General features: G+C 41.6%; 2 protein-coding genes and 1 long non-coding RNA gene across 18 annotated transcripts in view; 1 reads left to right on the forward strand and 2 right to left on the reverse strand.

Annotated features, from left to right (window-relative positions):
- Nucleotides 1–615: 615 nt before the first annotated feature.
- LOC114821587 (rust resistance kinase Lr10-like) overlaps nt 616–18,600 on the reverse strand; it is a 90,474-nt gene continuing 72,489 nt past the window's right edge. For 2 of the 5 annotated variants that reach the window (XM_070809236.1, XM_070809234.1), the window contains exons 3-6: nt 2,859–2,906; nt 2,588–2,620; nt 2,029–2,058; nt 616–1,883 (exon numbers count right to left, since the gene is read on the reverse strand). In XM_070809236.1, the coding sequence (XP_070665337.1) occupies nt 751–1,883; nt 2,029–2,058; nt 2,588–2,620; nt 2,859–2,906 (1,244 nt within the window). In that variant the 3' untranslated portion in view covers nt 616–750. Of the gene's footprint in view, nt 1,932–2,028; nt 2,059–2,587; nt 2,753–2,845; nt 2,907–18,600 lie in introns of all 5 variants that reach the window. The other 3 variants (XM_070809244.1, XM_070809240.1, XM_070809245.1) reach the window with 3 other exon arrangements.
- Nucleotides 3,471–5,924, reverse strand: LOC139189958 (uncharacterized). Its single transcript, XR_011573784.1, has 4 exons — nt 5,692–5,924; nt 5,275–5,608; nt 4,521–4,579; nt 3,471–3,660 (listed from the first exon to the last, which is right to left on the reverse strand). It is a non-coding gene; the product is annotated as an uncharacterized lncRNA (long non-coding RNA).
- Nucleotides 11,404–18,600, forward strand: part of LOC103424112 (uncharacterized) — a 74,125-nt gene continuing 66,928 nt past the window's right edge. For 8 of the 12 annotated variants that reach the window (XR_011573775.1, XR_011573753.1, XR_011573763.1 and 5 more), the window contains exons 1-2: nt 12,195–12,336; nt 12,718–12,848. Coding sequence is in view for 1 of the 12 variants with exons in the window: in XM_070809311.1 (XP_070665412.1) it covers nt 11,656–11,852; nt 12,259–12,336; nt 12,718–12,734 (292 nt within the window). In the remaining 11 variants the exon portion in view is untranslated. The other 4 variants (XR_011573774.1, XR_011573754.1, XM_070809311.1 and 1 more) reach the window with 4 other exon arrangements.

The following is an 18,600-nucleotide window of genomic DNA, read 5'->3' on the forward strand; positions in this document are numbered from 1 at the left end:
CATCAGTAGATAGATTTCTTTCCTTGGTTGGCATAAGTTACAAGATATTGCTATCAGCATAGCCAAAGGAACCAAGGATGTGATCTACAAATCCTCCATTTCGATATCAAACCCCATAATGTTTTGCTCAACCAAAAAATCACGCCAAAAATCTCTGATTTTGGTCTGGCCAAGTTATGTTCCAAGGATCAATCGGCGTGACTAAAGCAAGGGGGACTATGTGACTAAAGCACCCGAAGTGTTTTCCAGGAATTTCGGAAATGTGTCTTACAAGGCAGATGTCTTGAATGCTGCTGCTTGAGATGGTAGGAGAAAAGAAGAATATTGGTTCAACCAGAGGACACGACAAATGAAATCTACTATCCAAAATGGATTTATAATCTTCTAGAGGAAGGAAATGACCAACAGATCCCTATTGAGGAAGAATGTTATGGTAAGATTCCAAAGCAACTTGCAAGTTTAGGGCTCTGGTGCAGCCAGTGACACTCAGTGGATCGGCGGTCCATGAAAACGGTGGTTCGGATGTTAGGAGGAGGAGAAAACTTGATGATGCAAGCAACCCTAAAAGCCTCATACAGTTAGAAGCAATTGCTGAATTAGAGTAACATACGTATATGTATACGCACCAACACAAGTCGTTCTTAGATGAATCCAAGCCAAACAATTACAGACAATAGTTATTCACTAAATCACTTTAAGGCAAGAATTTAATTAATAATACATTACTGCACTTTCTTAACCATTTGACTATCACCTAGCTGACAATGAACACGTTAGCTCCGCGTTAGAACATCTTGGGTTCAATTCATTGTCTTGAATATCACCCACTGTCACAGGCGTCTTTTGGGGGCATAGAGAAGGCCTGAGAGGCATTTGCAGACATTCAACATCTCCTCCAAGCATTTTGACAACTTTGGACATCGAAGGGCGATCACTTGGTTTCATTTGAATACACCACAAGGCGGTTATAACCATCTTTCTTATTACTTTCTTTTCCTCCTCTGTAACATTGTCCATTTCCAAGTCATTTCCTACAATATACTGATCGTATACCCACATTGGGAAGTAGATTTGGCTTGAATGCTCTACCGTTGGATTCAAATTCCTCCTTCTGCTTGCCATTTCCATCAACAACATTCCAAAACTATAGACATCTGACTTATATGAGACGCCTCCAATATTTTTGTAGAACAACTCAGGAGCAATATATCCCAGTGTACCCCGTGCTGCTGTCAAAGAGACAATGCTATTATCTACATGATACAATTTTGCAAGCCCAAAGTCAGAAACCTTTGCTTTAAAGTTCTCATCAAGAAGGATGTTATGAGGCTTGATGTCGAAATGTAGAATTTGCATTTCGCAACCTTGGTGTAGATATTCGATCCCTTGAGCCACTCCAAGAGAAATCTCGTACATGTTCTTGATAGTTAAGGGGACACTTCCTTCTTTGGAATAAATGTATTTATCAAGAGAACCATTAGGCATGAAGTCATAGACTAGAGCGCGTTTTGATCCCTCAACATAGTATCCAACAAGTTGCACCACATTGGCATGGTGAATCCTTCCGATTGTAGCTAATTCGCTAATGAAATCTTGGCCATCAGCTTTGGGCTTGGCCAAAACTTTAACTGCTACAAATCGACCACTGCGTAGCTTTCCCTTAAATACAGAGCCAAAGCCACCTTTGCCCAACTTGTCCTTAAACTTGCGAGTCATTTTCTTGACGTCCGAGTAAGAGTACCTTATAGGCATGAAGTTGTTATTGCATTGCAGAAAATCTTCTATTGTGCTATACATTGATAAATGTCTTCTGCGCCATGTGTAGATTAGAAATGCAGTCACAATTGGAACTCCAAAAACAAATCTGGCTAGGAAAAATAACCCTACATGCATTGACATTAATATGTTAGATCCACTGCGTACTACTTTTTCTTCCCTTTCTTTCCAAATTACTTTGTCTTTGATGTAATTAAAGAGAGAATGGGAAATGTACATATGTTGATAATACAATCTCGTCTTAGTCCTTACCGATGCATATGAGTATAAACCATACACGTACTGCAACAAAATCAATCGACTATGAGTTTGAAAAGTGCATAAAGTGAAAAAAAAATAAAAAAAATCAAAGGGTGCCTTTATTGACATCCAAATTTTAGTTAGTTTTACTCAACTAAAAAATTTTTGTCATCAAACTTTTTAATTTGCCGTCGAAATTGAGTTCACCCAACCCACAAAGCAGCAACTACCACTCACCAAAAAAACCAACAACACACAGCCACCAGTACCATTCACCAATAGAAAGAGAAGGAACACACAGACCCACCAAGGAGCCGGCATCGACGCGTCTACGAGGGAGGGACCGGAGGGTGGTGTAGTTTTGTTGGGCGCGCGGTAGTGGTTTTGTCTGTTCATTTTCTCTTTGTTTTGGTAGGTGGAGGCTGGTGTGGATTTGGGCGAACTTAAAAATGAGGGGAAACTATGAAGTTTGACAAAATGTTTTAGTTAGGTGAACTTCACTAAAATTTGGGTGCCGATAAAGATACCCAAAATCAAAAGACTAGATGGACTAATTAAATGAAGCTCTTACCCATATATAACGATGGACGCAACTTGCCAGCTGCTGCAGTACATACCACGGAAAAGTGAGCAAAGACATACAGTTACTAGGTTTAAGAAGTACAGATAGAGCACACAAAAAATAAAAGAAGCTTTTGGGAAGAAACTTCTTACGCAAATAGATTTTTTTCATGACCTACAGTAAAAAAATGTCAAGAAGAATACACAACATTAGCAATAGCTCACCCAGTCTTCAAAATTTAAAAAATCAAGTTTGTCGATCGAAAACTTGTAAATAAAACAAAAAGAGGACCCCTTACCGATTTGTTGCCATAGATATTGAAAGAAACCTACAAGAACAAAGAAAGAACAAGACCACATGCATTAGAATAACAAGTGTGAGGTGTATAAGCCGTTAGAAAATAAATTTAAAATTCTAGTGCTGTCAATACATTGATAATATATATATATATATATATATATATATATATATGTATGTATGTATTATTTTTTCTGAAAATTTAACTTTTCCCGTCCAAACTCATTTTTCTAGTCTCTAGCCCAACATATAATATTTATCTGAATAAAACCAAATGATTAGGATCCAACTAAGAAACTTACCAAATTAAGTTTGTGTGTCCATTTTTATATTTTTTGGATCCCTAATATACCCCATCTAAGCCAGTATGGAAAGGTCTTGTAATTTTGCTTTAAGTGATTACGTGCATTGAATTTGGCAAGGTCTTATAGCCATGAAATATGGTTCTAGATGGAGGAATTAATTTGGAATTTTTTTTAATTTCGACAACAAATTTCAATTTGAATATACCTAATTTAGTGTTTATTTTCAACAATAAATGTGCCTACTTTTTAAATTTGTAACAAAATTAATTTACCTACTTTTTATGGTATTAGTGACACACCCTGTCCCGAAGGAGGGCATGCTGGCCGTCACGAGAGAGTGACGTAACCATTTGCACAGTACGGAAGCTTTAAGATACAATTTATAAGTTGATACACCCGAAGGTGAGTCCTAATTTTTGTCCAATCTGTCAGAACACCGTCAAATTCCTCGTAGTCACCACACCTTTGTGATTCCTGAACCTGGAGGGGCGCAAAACCAAAATTGAGTGGGTCAGTAAAACAATTCTTTTCCAAATCCAAACATTTCTCAAAACGTTGTAACCCTCTCCGTAAAACTTGTATACTTTCCCAGAAATGTAAAATATAAATATACATATATATTCTCAAACTTCATTTTTACTATCTCAACATTTTTCTTTATCAAACATGCCATGCCATGTCTAATTCAACAGTTAAGTATGGATGCATCAACAATAATCATATCAGGTGCAAGAAAGTAATCAACCGGAGGCCCTCTAATAGCCCTGTACGGTTGAACCTAGAGCTCAAAATCTATCACTCTCACTCTGCCGGAGTCACCTCTGTGACCTGTCCGGCCTTCTGCACACAAGTTACGCTCTAGTGCTTTCTCATCAATCATCTGTGCACATAATCTAAGGTCACCCACCAGTCGAAATCTCACTAACACTCTTCGACTGGCCCGTCGCACCCACTCCGCGTGGACTGTGCGACCAGCATCTACTTGGATCCAAGGCGAGCGTGCGATGCGGTGAATACTATAAGCACTAAACCATGGTGCAGGATTTGAGCTCAATATATATCAACATCATCATAACAGTACTTAAATACTCACCTGATACTCACCTGTGCGTCCGCCGCACCAATTCATACATATGCATCATATTTCAATTCATATCATTTCATGCATGGCAATTCGATTCACATTTCTATATACATTTCATATACTTCTATGCATGACCTTTCAATTCACGTTTTCATATAATTCTATATACCTTTCATTTAAAACATAATTTCATTCTAATTCAATTTCTGGGAAAACGTCAAGTATATATATACGGAAAACAAAACTGCCCACTCACCTGGAGTTCGTCCAACAACTCCCTAGCACCACACATCAAGGCGTCATGACGATCGCCGTCTAGAACAGTAATCAAATCCAGCCTCAGAATTCATATCGATAGAACATATAACTTATATAAAATATGTCACTACGTAGATCGATCCGGAAGATCTGCCACTCAGATTTTAAATCCATAACTTCCAGAGGTCCACAATATATCTCTAGGATAACATCCTAAAATTTCATTACCATCCAACGGTCGGATCTCCGTCAATTTCCAAAACTAAGTGACGGTTAACATTTTATTTTATGAACTTACAATTCTAATTCCGGAAGATCCGTAACTCGGATTCCCAATCCGTAAGTTCCAATAATCCTCAAATATTACGTATTACAACGTATCAAAGTTTGGTAACGATCCAACGGTCGGATCATCAATTCACATTTTCACCTAATGCGAAAACTATAAAACGTTATTCGAACACCTAACCAACAATCCTTAATAACTTTCTCATACGGTGTTCAATTTGGGTATATGAATATACCACAGTGATCTACTCATTAAAATAATTTTTTACTGTAGCACGCGCCCCCACGCGCCAAGGAAGGCACGGACCTACGCGCCCCCACGCGCACCTTCTTCTTCCTTGGGTCGCCGGACTGGTTTTTCCGGCGGCCGTTTTTCAAATTGCCATAACTTTGTCATTTCTCAACGAAATCAAGTGATTCAAAAACGAAAGTTGTAGCCCTTGAAGAGACAAAGAGAATGGTACCTTGCACAACACCTAGTTCGCCGTGGTTTGGCCGGAAACTGCTTCGAAAGCCTCGGAGGTCGCCAGAAACTGGGTATTTTTCAAATCAGTATAACTTCTTCAATACTCAACGAAATTGAGTGAAACAAAAAGGAAAGTTGTAGTACTTGACGAGACGAAGAGATTGATACCTACCTCGACTCCTAACTCACCGGATATTCGCCGGAAAATGCCTCGAAAGCTCCGGCCAAACTTTGAACTTGTCGATCTCCGTGTTCTTACATCCAAAAACTTCCAACGAAGCACTCCGAGCTTCCTTGGGACCTCACTAAGCTCGCTATGATCTTGTTTTAGCCTAAAACGTAGTCATTTAGAAGATCATGAACAATACCATTTCACGGGAACTTTGAAACTAGGGTTTTCCGAAGCAAAACTTACCTGAAATGGATACCATCGTGATCGTGGAGGTTCCAGGAGTTTGATGGTGGTCTTAACTCTGTCGTTGGTGGAAGTTTAAGGTTGTTTTGTGGTTGGTTTGTTCGAACGGAGAAGAAGAGTGACAGAGAGAGTGAGAGAGTCGTGAGGGAAGAGAGAGAGAGACAGCATGCAGAAAATAGGGAGAGGATTGAGGGGTGTGGGGATCCCACGTGGTCCTTTTCCAATCCCCAACTCCAAACCATAAAATTTTAACCTAAAAATCTAAGTTCAATCCTTAATAAATTCCATTTTATTTTCAAAACTTAGGAACCTAGATAATTATCAACTTGAGCTTCACATACTTAGTATTTCTTAAGGGCAATTTCGTTCATTCACAGCCACGAATGTAATATTTTGGAACGGGCTGTGACAATTAGTATACATAAATGTAGAATATATGTCCGTATATATTTGATCCAATTAGTATTAGGGAGAATGACAAGTCATCCAAGTCTGCTACTGTTAATAATTCTGTTACTGTAAATTAACTGATTGTATTAGTTGTGATTAGTTAAGATAGTTATAAAGTAGTTAGGGGTATCTATGTAAATAGCCAAAGGCTATATATATTCCTACACAATGTGTAAAGTTCTCAGTCAAGTAAATACAATCAAGAAAACTTACTGTTGAAGTTTTCTGTTTCTACATGGTATCACGCCATTCCGCTTCACAGCTTCGATCTTTCTCTTCGCTTGCTGCATCGATCGACTCTTGATCGATTTTTCTTCTCTGATCTTCTCTTCGCTTGCTGCATCGATCGACTCATGATCGATTTTTCTTCTCTGATCGTCACTTCTTCCCTTCCGATCTTGTAGTATTTCTTGATTTCTGTCAGTAATGGCGGCTCAATCGACTGGTTCATCTTCTCCGGTCATCTCCCCCTCGAGCCCAAACCCTAATTTCTCTGGAAACCCTAATTCCTCTGGAAATCCGAGTCCTCTGACTTCCTACACTTCTCTCACAATTCATAACATCGGCAGCATGGTGCCGATCAAGCTCAAAAGATCCAATTACCTACCATGGCGCGCCCTGTTTGGCCCGATTTTCCGGCGATACAAGCTTCTTGGAGTAATCGATGGTACTGACGTCTGTCCATCGCCATTTCTGCCTGATCGTAGCATCAATCCTGCTTTTGAGGACTGGTATGAGAAAGATCAAAATCTTTTGATCTGGTTGAATTCCACACTTTCTGAGGAAATCATCCCGTTCACGGTTGGGGTTTCATCCTCTCGAGAACTTTGGGTAAAGCTTGAACAGCGCTTTGGTGGAATTTCAGAGGCTCATATCCATCAGTTGCGATCGCGCCTTCAATCTGTTCAGAAAGGATCGCGTTCTATCTCTGACTATCTTCAAGAACTCAAGGAAATTTCAGATTCTCTGCAAGCTGCTGGTGCTTCTGTCTCTGATCGAGATCTTATCGCCGCCACACTACATGGCTTGCCTGATGAATTTGAGTCTTTCATCGACTGTATCATGCTCCGATTGTCCTCTACCTCTCTTGATGAACTTCATGGCCTCCTTCTCACAAAGGAATTGTCTATGGCCAGACGCAAAACTGTCAGTTCATCTCCTGTCCCTGAATCTTTTCAGGCTTTCTCGGTGCAGTCTCAGCCTCATCTCCTTCCTACTCCATCTGCTTTTGCTGCTCAGAATCTCCCTCTTCAATCTGCATCTCGGTTCAACTCTAATCGTGGCAGGAACACTAAGGGCCAGTTCTTTTCCAATCGAGGTCATCGAGGTAATCGTGGTAATTTTCCTAATAACCGTGGCAATCGAGGTTATCAAGGATTTCGCAGCAATCAAGGCTCTTCTCACTTCAAAGTGCTTTGTCAAATCTGTGGTTCTACCAGTCATGAGGCTATTGACTGCTTTGATCGTATGAATCCTGACATCTGTGGTCGTATTCCTCCAGCTAAGCTTGCTGCCATGTGTGCACAACATTCTGCTAAACCATCTCAGCCTTGGTTAATTGATTCAGGGGCAACCTCTCATATCACTAATGATGTTGCTAACCTCACCTCTCCTACTCCCTACACTGGCGAGGATAAAGTGTATATTGGAGATGGTAAAGGTTTATCCATCCTCAATGTTGGTTCATCTACTCTGCACACCTCTCATAATTCTTTTCAATTGCGAAATGTTTTACATGTTCCCCACATAACCCATAATCTCTTATCTGCTTATCAGTTTGTTAATGATAATAATTGTTCATTGACACTTGACCCTTATGGATCCTATGTCAAGGATCGTATTTCGGGGAAGATGCTTTTACGGGGACCGGTTAGAGATGGCTTCTATCCTCTTCAAAGTTCCAGCAATCTTCATCCTCTTTCACATACCGCTTTACTTAGTATTAAAGCTCCAGTTACAATTTGGCACAAGCGTTTGGGTCACCCTTCCTCCTCCATTTTTAGAAGGCTCCTTTCATCCAATAATCTTGCTTTACAAGGCAAGTCTACTGTGGACTTTTTCTGTTCGGATTGTGCTCTTGCCAAGAATCATAAGCTTCCATTTAAAGCTGCTACTTCATCATCAACTCACAGCCTTCAACTACTGCACTGTGATCTGTGGGGACCTGCCTCAATCACATCAAGTAGTGGTTTTCAATATTATTTGCTCATTGTTGATGACTATAGCAAATATAGTTGGTTCTTTCCTTTGAAATCTAAGTCAGATGTATTTTCTACATTTGTTGTCTTCAAATCATATGTAGAAAATTCACTTGGAAATAAAATAAAGGTTCTGCGTTCAGATTCAGGGGGTGAATTTACTAGTCACTCTTTTGCATCATATCTCAGCAAACATGGCATTCTTCATCAGTTCAGTTGTCCCCACACCCCTGAGCAAAATGGTTGTGCAGAAAGAAAGCACAGGCACCTTGTTGAAACAGCTCGCACTTTGCTTCTTGCATCTCATGTCCCTCATATTTTCTGGGTTGAAGCATTCTCCACTGCTATCTATCTTATTAATCGCCTTCCTATTTCTGGCATTTCACAGTCCCCTTGGCAGTTGCTATTTCACAACCATCCAGACTACTCTAAGCTCAAAGTATTTGGTTGCCAATGCTTTCCTTGGCTCAAACCTTACTTTCATAGCAAATTGGATCCCAAGAGCAAAAAGTGTGTTTTCTTGGGGTATAGTCTTCAACACAAAGGCTATAGGTGCCTTGATCCTATCACCAATCGCATCTACATCTCTCGTCATGTTGTATTCGATGAAAGTACTTATCCATTTCAGTTGTCCCACATTCAACACTCTTTTCCTGTTCCAAGTCCTCCATCTTCCTCACCAACAATTTCTTCCTCTCTGGATCTTCATTTTAGCAAACACATTCCTCCTGTTTTCAGTCAGCCATCTACATCACCATTATGTGCTTCTGTGCCTGTTCCTATTTCTTCATCTTCATCTTCCCCTGCACCTGTCTCAGTTGGCTCTTCTTCCAGTTTTGTTCCTCCTTCAGCACATTCATCTTTCTCCCAAAATCAACAGAGTCATCCTCCTGCCCCTGTTAATTCTCATCCAATGATTACTAGATCCAAGGCTGGTATACTCACGTCGAGAGCCTGTGCAGCAACTAAGCACCCACTTCCGGTTGATATGGATTATGTTCCTACAACATACTTGCAAGCTTCTAAGCATGCTCATTGGAGGCAAGCTATGCAAGATGAATTTAATGCCTTGCTAACCACTGGTACTTGGTCTCTTGTTCCTTCTCACCATTCTCAAAACTTAGTGGGCTGCAAGTGGGTTTTCCGGATTAAGAAGAAGCCCGATGGCACTGTTGACAGATATAAAGCCCGGCTTGTGGCCAAGGGTTTTCATCAACAAGAAGGTATTGACTTTCAAGAAACCTTCAGTCCAGTTGCCAAACCGGTTACAATTCGGATCCTTCTTACCCTTGCTGTGCAATATAATTGGTTTCTCAATCAATTGGACATTAGTAATGCCTTTCTTCATGGAGACTTAAAGGAGGATGTCTACATGCAACAACCCCCTGGTTTTGTTGATCCCTTACACCCTACATCTGTTTGTAAGTTGAGGAAATCGTTGTATGGTCTCAAACAAGCTCCTCGAGCTTGGTTTGATAAACTGTTCCAAGCTCTTCACTCTCTTGGATTCACCCAATCATCCTCAGATGCTTCTTTATTTGTTCTCAATGGTCCTCAGTTAGTCATTGTCCTTGTCTATGTTGATGACATTCTTGTCACCGGACCCTATCCTTACCTCTGTCAACACTTCATTCAGCAACTTGGGGCTCAATTTCCAGTAAAAGACCTTGGTCCTCTTCATTATTTCTTGGGATTAGAAGTACATCGATCTTCCCAGGGTATATTTCTCCATCAAACAAAGTACTTATTGGATCTTCTCAAGAAAACAAATATGGAGGGTGCAAAACCTTGTTGTACTCCCCTTGGCTCTAAGAAATTAGATCACAGTGGCCCTCTTCTGTCCAATCCTACTGAATATCGCTCCATTGTTGGTGGTTTACAATATCTTACTTGGACTAGACCCGACCTTGCTTTTGCTGTGAACCAAATCTGCCAATTCATGCATGCTCCCAGGGAACAACATCTCCAGGCAGCAAAAAGGGTTCTCAGATTTCTCAAAGGCTCTATCTCACATGGTGTGTGGTTCACTAAAGGCCCTGTCCATCTTTCTGCCTACTCGGATGCCGACTGGGCTGGTTGCACAATTGACAGGAGATCAACCACTGGTTATTGTGTATTTTTGGGTTCCAATCTTATCAGCTGGAGTGCCAAGAAGCAAAGTACTGTTGCAAGGTCCTCTACAGAGGCTGAATATCGCTCCTTAGCTCACACAGCTGCTGAGATAACTTGGGTTTGCAAGATTCTCAAAGATCTGCACTATCCTCTCTCTACATTCCCTACTCTTTGGTGTGACAACATATCAGCAATATCTTTAGCATCTAATCCTGTCTTTCATGCTCGAACAAAGCATGTTGAGATCGATTATCACTATATTAGAGAATTGGTTTTGGCTCAACTTCTCAAAGTCAAGTTCATCTGCAGTGAAGACCAATTAGCTGATCTTCACACCAAGTCTCTGTCTAAAACCAGATTTAATTATCTGTGTTCCAAGCTTCCCATTGGTCTCATTTCTGATCCCCCTTCTCGCTTGAGGGGGTGTATTAGGGAGAATGACAAGTCATCCAAGTCTGCTACTGTTAATAATTCTGTTACTGTAAATTAACTGATTGTATTAGTTGTGATTAGTTAAGATAGTTATAAAGTAGTTAGGGGTATCTATGTAAATAGCCAAAGGCTATATATATTCCTACACAATGTGTAAAGTTCTCAGTCAAGTAAATACAATCAAGAAAACTTACTGTTGAAGTTTTCTGTTTCTACAGGTTTTGGATTGGAGGAGTTGACACAAAATTATAAATATATTAAACAAATTTATCTATTCTAAAGTTGGAGGGAAATTGGCCTGTACATTGCTACAGTAATTTTTTTTTACCCAATTTCACGTTATTTACAACAAAGCTATCAGATTTGGGTTGGGTTGGAGGGTAATTTGTTAAAAGTTAGGAGGGTAATTTTGTGCATAGGGTTTAGGTGCCCTCCTATACATGACCCTTGATTTTACTTTATTTACACCACTGCCATCAAATATGTGGCTGAATTGGAGGGTATTATTAAAAGTTAGGAGGGTAGTTTGTTCAAGGGGTGAGGGCGACATTCGCAGACAGAGAGCGATGGGAGCCATGGCCATTGCACAGAGAGAAAGGGAGTGATGGGGGAAATTACAGACAGAAAAGGAAGGGATGGGGGGGATTTGATGGATGGTCACAGAGAGAGATTGGGTGAGGGATGTGAGAGGAGATTACAGAGAGATAAATAAAAGGGAGGGATCGGGGGATGTGAGGGATGGTCAGGGAGAGAAATAGTGAGGGAGGGAGGGATGGGGGGGCTGATTTTCGGTTCCTCCTTCCAGATTTGTTCCGTAAAAACCTGTTGGGTAGAATTCAATTTCCTCCCCCTTTCCCCTGAACGAAAAATTCGAAACCTACAACTCAAAACTCACTCATTTGTCGTCCCTCCTTGGCTTTCCGCTTTACTCATCTCCCGGTGGTTCTCTCTCCATACGATTCCATTTCGGTGAGTTCTTCGTTGCCCTCATGATTTCCCACTTTTATTTTTGGGGCGTCCTTAGTCGTCGTTTTTATCTGGGTTTACTGCATTGTTGCTTTTAGTTTCTGGATTTTTATTTTTTTGGCACTTGGATGAATCGTGGTTAATAATTTCACATCATGGGATTTTCGCACTTCTGATGGAATTGAGCGCGGGGATTCGGGGTGGGGTTTTACTGATAATTTGTCTTCATTCAAACGAAGGGTTAAAATTTATGAGTATTAACAAATTTTGTAAATTATTCTTATACATTTTATTGAGGGATCTAATCGATTTCTTTCTGTAGTGGGATTGAAATTGGGGCTTTGTGGTACTCTCTCTCGCTCACTCTCTCTCCTATGTGTATGAATTGAGTTCTGCAGTGAGTTTGCAGGTGGGCGCGTTCACTAACTAAGCTTTCAAGGGAACCGATCAACGGTTTGCTTGCTGGGGGAATTCGGAGACTACCAGTGTATGATTTAGTTATCATTAATTTTTTTACTTAATTTTATCCATATATAATATGTGGGTAAATTTAGAGGTCGCACTTGGTGCGATGGCAAGTTCCTTCGCCCATGAGCGGTAGGTCTCGGGTTCGAGACTTGGGAGCAGCCTCTCCATAAATGGGGGTAAGGCTAGCCGACATTTACCTCTCCCAGACCCTGCGTAAAGCGGGAGCCTTGTGCACTGGGTACGATCTTTTATAATATGTGGGTAAATTTATACTAAACAATTGTGATAAGCCAATATGCTATACGACTTTGAAAGCATTGATTTTGTGTTTAGTTTGCATTTTTGCATTGTGAATGTTGAATTTTGTGTTTAATTTGGATTTTTGTGTTTGAATTTGTAGCATGATCTTCCGCTGCAGCATCCAAATTTTGCATTTGTAAATTGTCAAAGAAAAACGAAGTATGAGGAAATTATAGGAGATTGTGTCGGCTTTGGCCATGAAGGGTATCAGCAGCTTGTTCCCCCATACAGGTGATTAATCGTTTTTCAGTCTGTGTTCTATTTGGATGAGAAAGTGATTGAAAAATATGATTTTTTATTTGTTGGTTGATTTTGTATAACTCCGCCGTGTAAGTTTATCTTACATTGCCGGTCCCAAGCCCGGATAAAGGAGGAGGGGGAGGGCGTCAGGTAGTCGACAGCTGGCACTCCATGATCACGTCGAATCCTTATGAAAATGAATCCAGAACGAAATCGCGCTAAAGCTAGGGCGTCACCCATAAGTGGCGCGCTGTGTGGCCCGAGCACAGTGATAAGTGAGCAAGGGTCGTTGTATCTCCATCGGCACCCGGATGCAGTGTTAAATGAGCAAGGGGCTATAGAAACTTCTTTTCGAACGACTCCACTCAAAGTTGTTTGGGAGCATATGCTCCTATCAACTTTACACAGGACACACAAAAGAAGTACTTTGATCCTATTAGACGGGGAAGGGTGAAGAAGCTAGGACAGAAGGGTAGAGTTCAAGAGAGCAAAATGCGTTTAGGAACGTGGAATATAGGAACCTTGACGGGAAAATCTATGGAAGTAGTAGAAGTTATGGTGAGGAGAAGGATAAATATTATGTGCCTACAAGAAACTAAGTGGGTTGGGCGTAAGGCAAAGGATCTAGAAAACTCAGGGTTTAAACTATGGTATTCGGGCACAAATAGAACGAGAAACGGTGTTGGCATCATCGTGGACAAGACCTTGACACAAGATGTTATAGATGTCAAGAGGGTAGGAGATAGAATCATGGCAATCAAGATTGTAATAGGACAAGAACTTATCAATGTGATTAGTGCGTACGCACCTCAAGTAGGGTTGGATACGAGTTCGAAGGAGAAATTTTGGGAAGACCTTGGAGACTTGGTGCAAGGAATTGCTCAGACGGAGAAGTTATTTATAGGAGGAGATTTAAATGGACACGTGGGCAGGGAGACAAGCAACTATGGAGGTTTTCATGGTGGCCATGGTTTTGGGGAGAGAAACGAGGATGGGGAAGCTATTTTGGATTTTGCAATGGCATATGATCTCTTCTTAGCCAACACCTTCTTTAAGAAGAGAGAAGAACATGTGATCACCTACAAGAGTGGGTCGTCAAAAACACATATAGATTTTCTTCTAATGAGGAAAGGGGATCGTATAACTTGTAAGGATTGCAAAGTTATACTAGGAGAGAGCGTGGCTAATCAACATCGCTTGTTGGTGATGGATGTACATATCAAACGAGTGAGAAAAAAGAACAAGATTTGGAAGTGCCCAAAGACTAGATGGTGGAATCTAAAAGAAGAAAAACAAGCCATTTTCAAAGAGAAAGTAATCACCCAGTGTGTGTGGGATAGAAAGGGGGAAGCTAACCAAATGTGGGACTCCATGGCTAGTTGTATCCGAAAAGTAGCAAAAGAGGTATTAGGAGAGTCCAAGGGCTTTGCCCCACACCAAAAGGAATCTTGGTGGTGGAATGAGGAGGTACAAACAAAGGTGAAGGCTAAGAAGGAATGTTGTAAAACCTTACACAAGGATAGGACCGATGAAAATGGTGAAAGGTATAGAAAAGCGAAGCAAGAGGCGAAGAAAGCTGTGAGAGAAGCTAAGTTAGCGGCTTATGACGATATGTATAAGCGACTAGATACCAAAGAAGGAGAGTTGGATATCTATAAACTAGCTAGAGCAAGGGAAAAGAAGACAAGAGACCTAAATCAAGTGAGGTGCATCAAGGATGAGGATGGAAAGGTTCTTGCTACAGAGAACGCGGTTAAAGACAAATGGAAATGTTATTTTCATAATCTTTTCAATGAAGGACATGAAAGGAGTGCTTCTTTAGGGGAGTTGAGTAACTCAGAAGAGTGTAGAAACTACTCTTTTTTATCGTAGAATCAGGAAGGAAGAAGTGGTTGTAGCTTTGAAGAAGATGAAACATAGAAAAGCAGTAGGCCCAGACGATGTACCAATCGAAGTGTGGAAAGTTTTGGGAGAGACAGGTATAACATGGCTCACTGACCTTTTCAATAGGATTTTGAAAACGAAGAAGATGCCAAATGAGTGGCGAACGAGCACTTTGGTGCCTATCTACAAGAATAAGGGCGATGTACAAAATTGCATGAACTATAGGGGTATTAAGCTAATGAGTCATACAATGAAGCTCTGGGAGAGAGTCATTGAGCATAGATTGAGGCAAGAGACACGAGTTTCGGACAACCAATTTGGGTTCATGCCAGGGCGCTCAACCATGGAGGCAATCTATCTCTTACGAAGATTGATGGAAAGATATAGAGATGGGAAAAAGGATTTACACAGTCTTTATAGATTTGGAAAAAGCGTATGATAGGGTCCCAAGAGACATTCTTTGGAGGATTTTAGAGAAGAAAGGAGTACGAGTAGCATATATCCAAGCTATACAGGATATGTATGAAGGAGCAAAGACTGCCGTAAGAACTCATGAAGGACAAACCGAAAGCTTTCCCATAACTGTAGGATTACATCAAGGCTCATCCTTAAGTCCTTACCTTTTTGCGTTGGTAATGGATGAGTTAACAGGACATATTCAAGATGATATTCCTTGGTGTATGCTTTTCGCAGACGATATAGTGTTGATAGATGAAACCCAGGAAGGGGTAAATGCAAAGCTTAACCTTTGGAGAGAAGTGTTGGAATCTAAAGGTCTTCGCCTAAGCCGATCAAAGACAGAATATATGGAGTGCAAGTTCAGTGCAAATGGAGGCCAAAACGAGTTAGTGGTGAGGATCGGAGATCAAGAAATACCAAAGAGCGACCGTTTTCGTTACCTAGGATCTATCTTGCAAAAGAACGGAGAATTAGATGGAGATCTCAACCATAGAATACAAGCTGAATGGATGAAGTGGAAGAGTGCATCCGGCGTGTTGTGTGACCGTCGTATGCCACTGAAGCTCAAGGGAAAATTTTATAGGACGGCAATAAGGCCGGCGATGCTGTATGGCACAGAATGTTGGGCGGTGAAGCATCAACACGTACACAAAATGTGTAGCGGAGATGAGGATGCTTCGTTGGATGTGTGGGTACACGAGAAAGGATAAGATTAGGAATGAGGATATCCGGGGTAAAGTAGGAGTAGCCGAAATTGAAGGAAAGATGAGAGAAAATCGGTTACGGTGGTTTGGACATGTGCAAAGAAGGCCTACTGACGCTCCGATTAGAAGATGCGACTATGGGACAGAGGTTCAGGGCCGAAGGGGTAGAGGAAGATCTAGGAAAACGTTGGAAGAGACCCTAAGAAAAGACTTAGAGTACTTGGATCTAACGGAGGACATGACACAGGACAGAAAACAATGGCGTTCTAAGATTCATATAGCCGATCCCACTCAGTGACTTGGATTATCCAAGTCTCCAACCGAGAAGTTTTCTTCACTCGGGAAATTAAGGGAACATTACCTCAACCTACATGCTCCACTCACAAAGCTTCAACATACAAGCTTCAACAAAAGAAAATTCAAAGAACTTAGCGAAGAAGGCTTTGGTGTATTTAACACAATGCGTTGAAATGAAGGAAAGCTTATTTATTGATATCCTCGATAAGTTACAAATATGTACATATACTTGAGTCAAAATAAACAAACAAGAGGGAGCCTTCACAAAGGTTGCTTAGGAGAAGTCTCAGCAGTCGGTAGAGCCCCAGAAAGAGAAGGCACCGGAGGGGGATCATTCGGAGCCTCAGTACTGGACAGAACCCTAGAAGGAGGAGGCATCAGAGGTTGATCATTTGGAGCTTCATTACGCAGTACAGCCCCAGAAGATGAAGGCAATAAATGCCTTTGGAACAAACCCACAAATCTCTGATGATCAAGTAAAACCTGACCATCAGATTCCTTCATCTGGTCAAGCTTCCTCTTCATGTTTGTAGCATAGTCATGTGCGAGCCGGTGCAACTGTTTATTCTCATGCTTGAGCCCTCTAATCTCCTGTTTGAGACTCATCACTTCAGCCGCCAATGATTCAACTTGGCGGGTTCGAGCAAATAGGCGTTGGGCCATATTAGACACAGAACCTGCACACTGAACACTAAGAGCCAGAGAATTCTTAAGAGCCAACTCATCAGACCGTTTGGAAAGTAGTATGTTATCTTTGGGAGTGAGAAGGTTCATGGCCACTACCGCAGCGGTCATATCATTCTTCATCACGGAATCCCCAACGGTAAGAGGACCAGTAGGGGAGACGAAGGATGGGCGCCATATGTTGTCCGGAGAAGGCGGGGCTGCCTCTTCAACAAGGTTCAAGTCAAAACGACGGTCGGAGGGGCCAGACATTTTCAAAGGTGTTGAAGAGAGAAGAGGTCGGACAAATCAAGATCTTAGAAGTGCAAGAATGGAGCTTCTACTAGTGGATATTCAAGTGTGCTTTGGAACTTAATGTCAGCCCTTATAAAAATCTGCACTCGATGAAGCTTCAGAAATCGAAGAGGCGTCTGCTCAGAAATCGAAGAGGTGTTTGTTTTCTCAAAAGCTGGGTTGCTCAGAGACCACGAGGGTCGATCTCAGAAATCGAAGAGGCGTTTGCTTTCTCAAAAGCTGGGCTGCTCAAAGACCACGAAGGCCGATCTCAGAAATCGAAGAGGCTTGCTTTCTCAAAAGCTGGGCTGCTCAGAGACCACGAGGGCCGATCTCAGAAATCGAAGAGGCACCTACTTTTCCAGCCCTGTCAGCACCTGTCACACGCACACTCAGCTTTGCGGAAATTATGGGCATTTTGTCGAAGATTTCTGGCGAAATAGAAAGCACATGAATCGTACTGTTCAATCACCCACTTCCCACACGCAACAGTAGCTCATGGGTACCACATATAACTTTGCCAAAGTTCTCTAACAAAGTTGAGACACGTGAAGCTTGCAGCTCCCACTACATCGCTCTGACCAAGAAGGGTAAAAGATTAGCAAAGAAACAACACTAACAAAGTTTAGACACATAAATTTTGAAGGTCTAGCTACCATATTATTACCCACAAGGGTAAAGGAACAGTACCACTGCTGGATAATTGGAAAGTCCCGGTGTGTCAACCTCTGTGCTTCGTGGCAAGGTAGACTAGCAAACATGCCCAACCTTTACTCACATTCGAGAAAACACTCCCAACAAGATTGCTTGCTCCAAAATCGAATAGGCACCGCCCTCCGAATCTCGAGAGCCAGACTCCCAACATGATTACTTTCTAAAAAATTGAAGAGAGGGTAAAGGAACAGTACCACGGCTGGATAATTGGAAAGTCCCTGTGTGTCAACCTCTGTGCTTCGTGGCAAGGTAGACTAGCAAACATGCCCAACCTTTACTCACATTCGAGAAAACACTCCCAACAAGATTGCTTGCTCCAAAATCGAAGAGGCATCGTCCTCCGAATCTCGAGAGCCAGACTCCTAACATGATTACTTTCTCAAAAATCGAAGAGAGGGTAAAGGAACAGTACCACTGCTGGATAATTGGAAAGTCCCTGTGTGTCAACCTCTGTGCTTCGTGGCAAGGTAGACTAGCAAACATGCCCAACCTTTACTCACATTCGAGAAAACACTCCCAACAAGATTGCTTACTCCAAAATCGAAGAGGCACCGCCCTCCGAATCTCGAGAGCCAGACTCCCAACATGATTACTTTCTCAAAAATCGAAGACACCGCTCTCCGAATCTCGAGAGCCAGACCCCCAGTAGGATTGCTTTCTCAAAAATCGAAGAGGCATCGTTCTCCGAATCTCGAGAGCCAGATCCCCGACAGGATTGCTTGTTCGAA

The sequence above is a fragment of the Malus domestica genome, chromosome 02, assembly GCF_042453785.1.
Source record: "Malus domestica chromosome 02, GDT2T_hap1".
Lineage (NCBI taxonomy): Eukaryota > Viridiplantae > Streptophyta > Magnoliopsida > Rosales > Rosaceae > Malus > Malus domestica.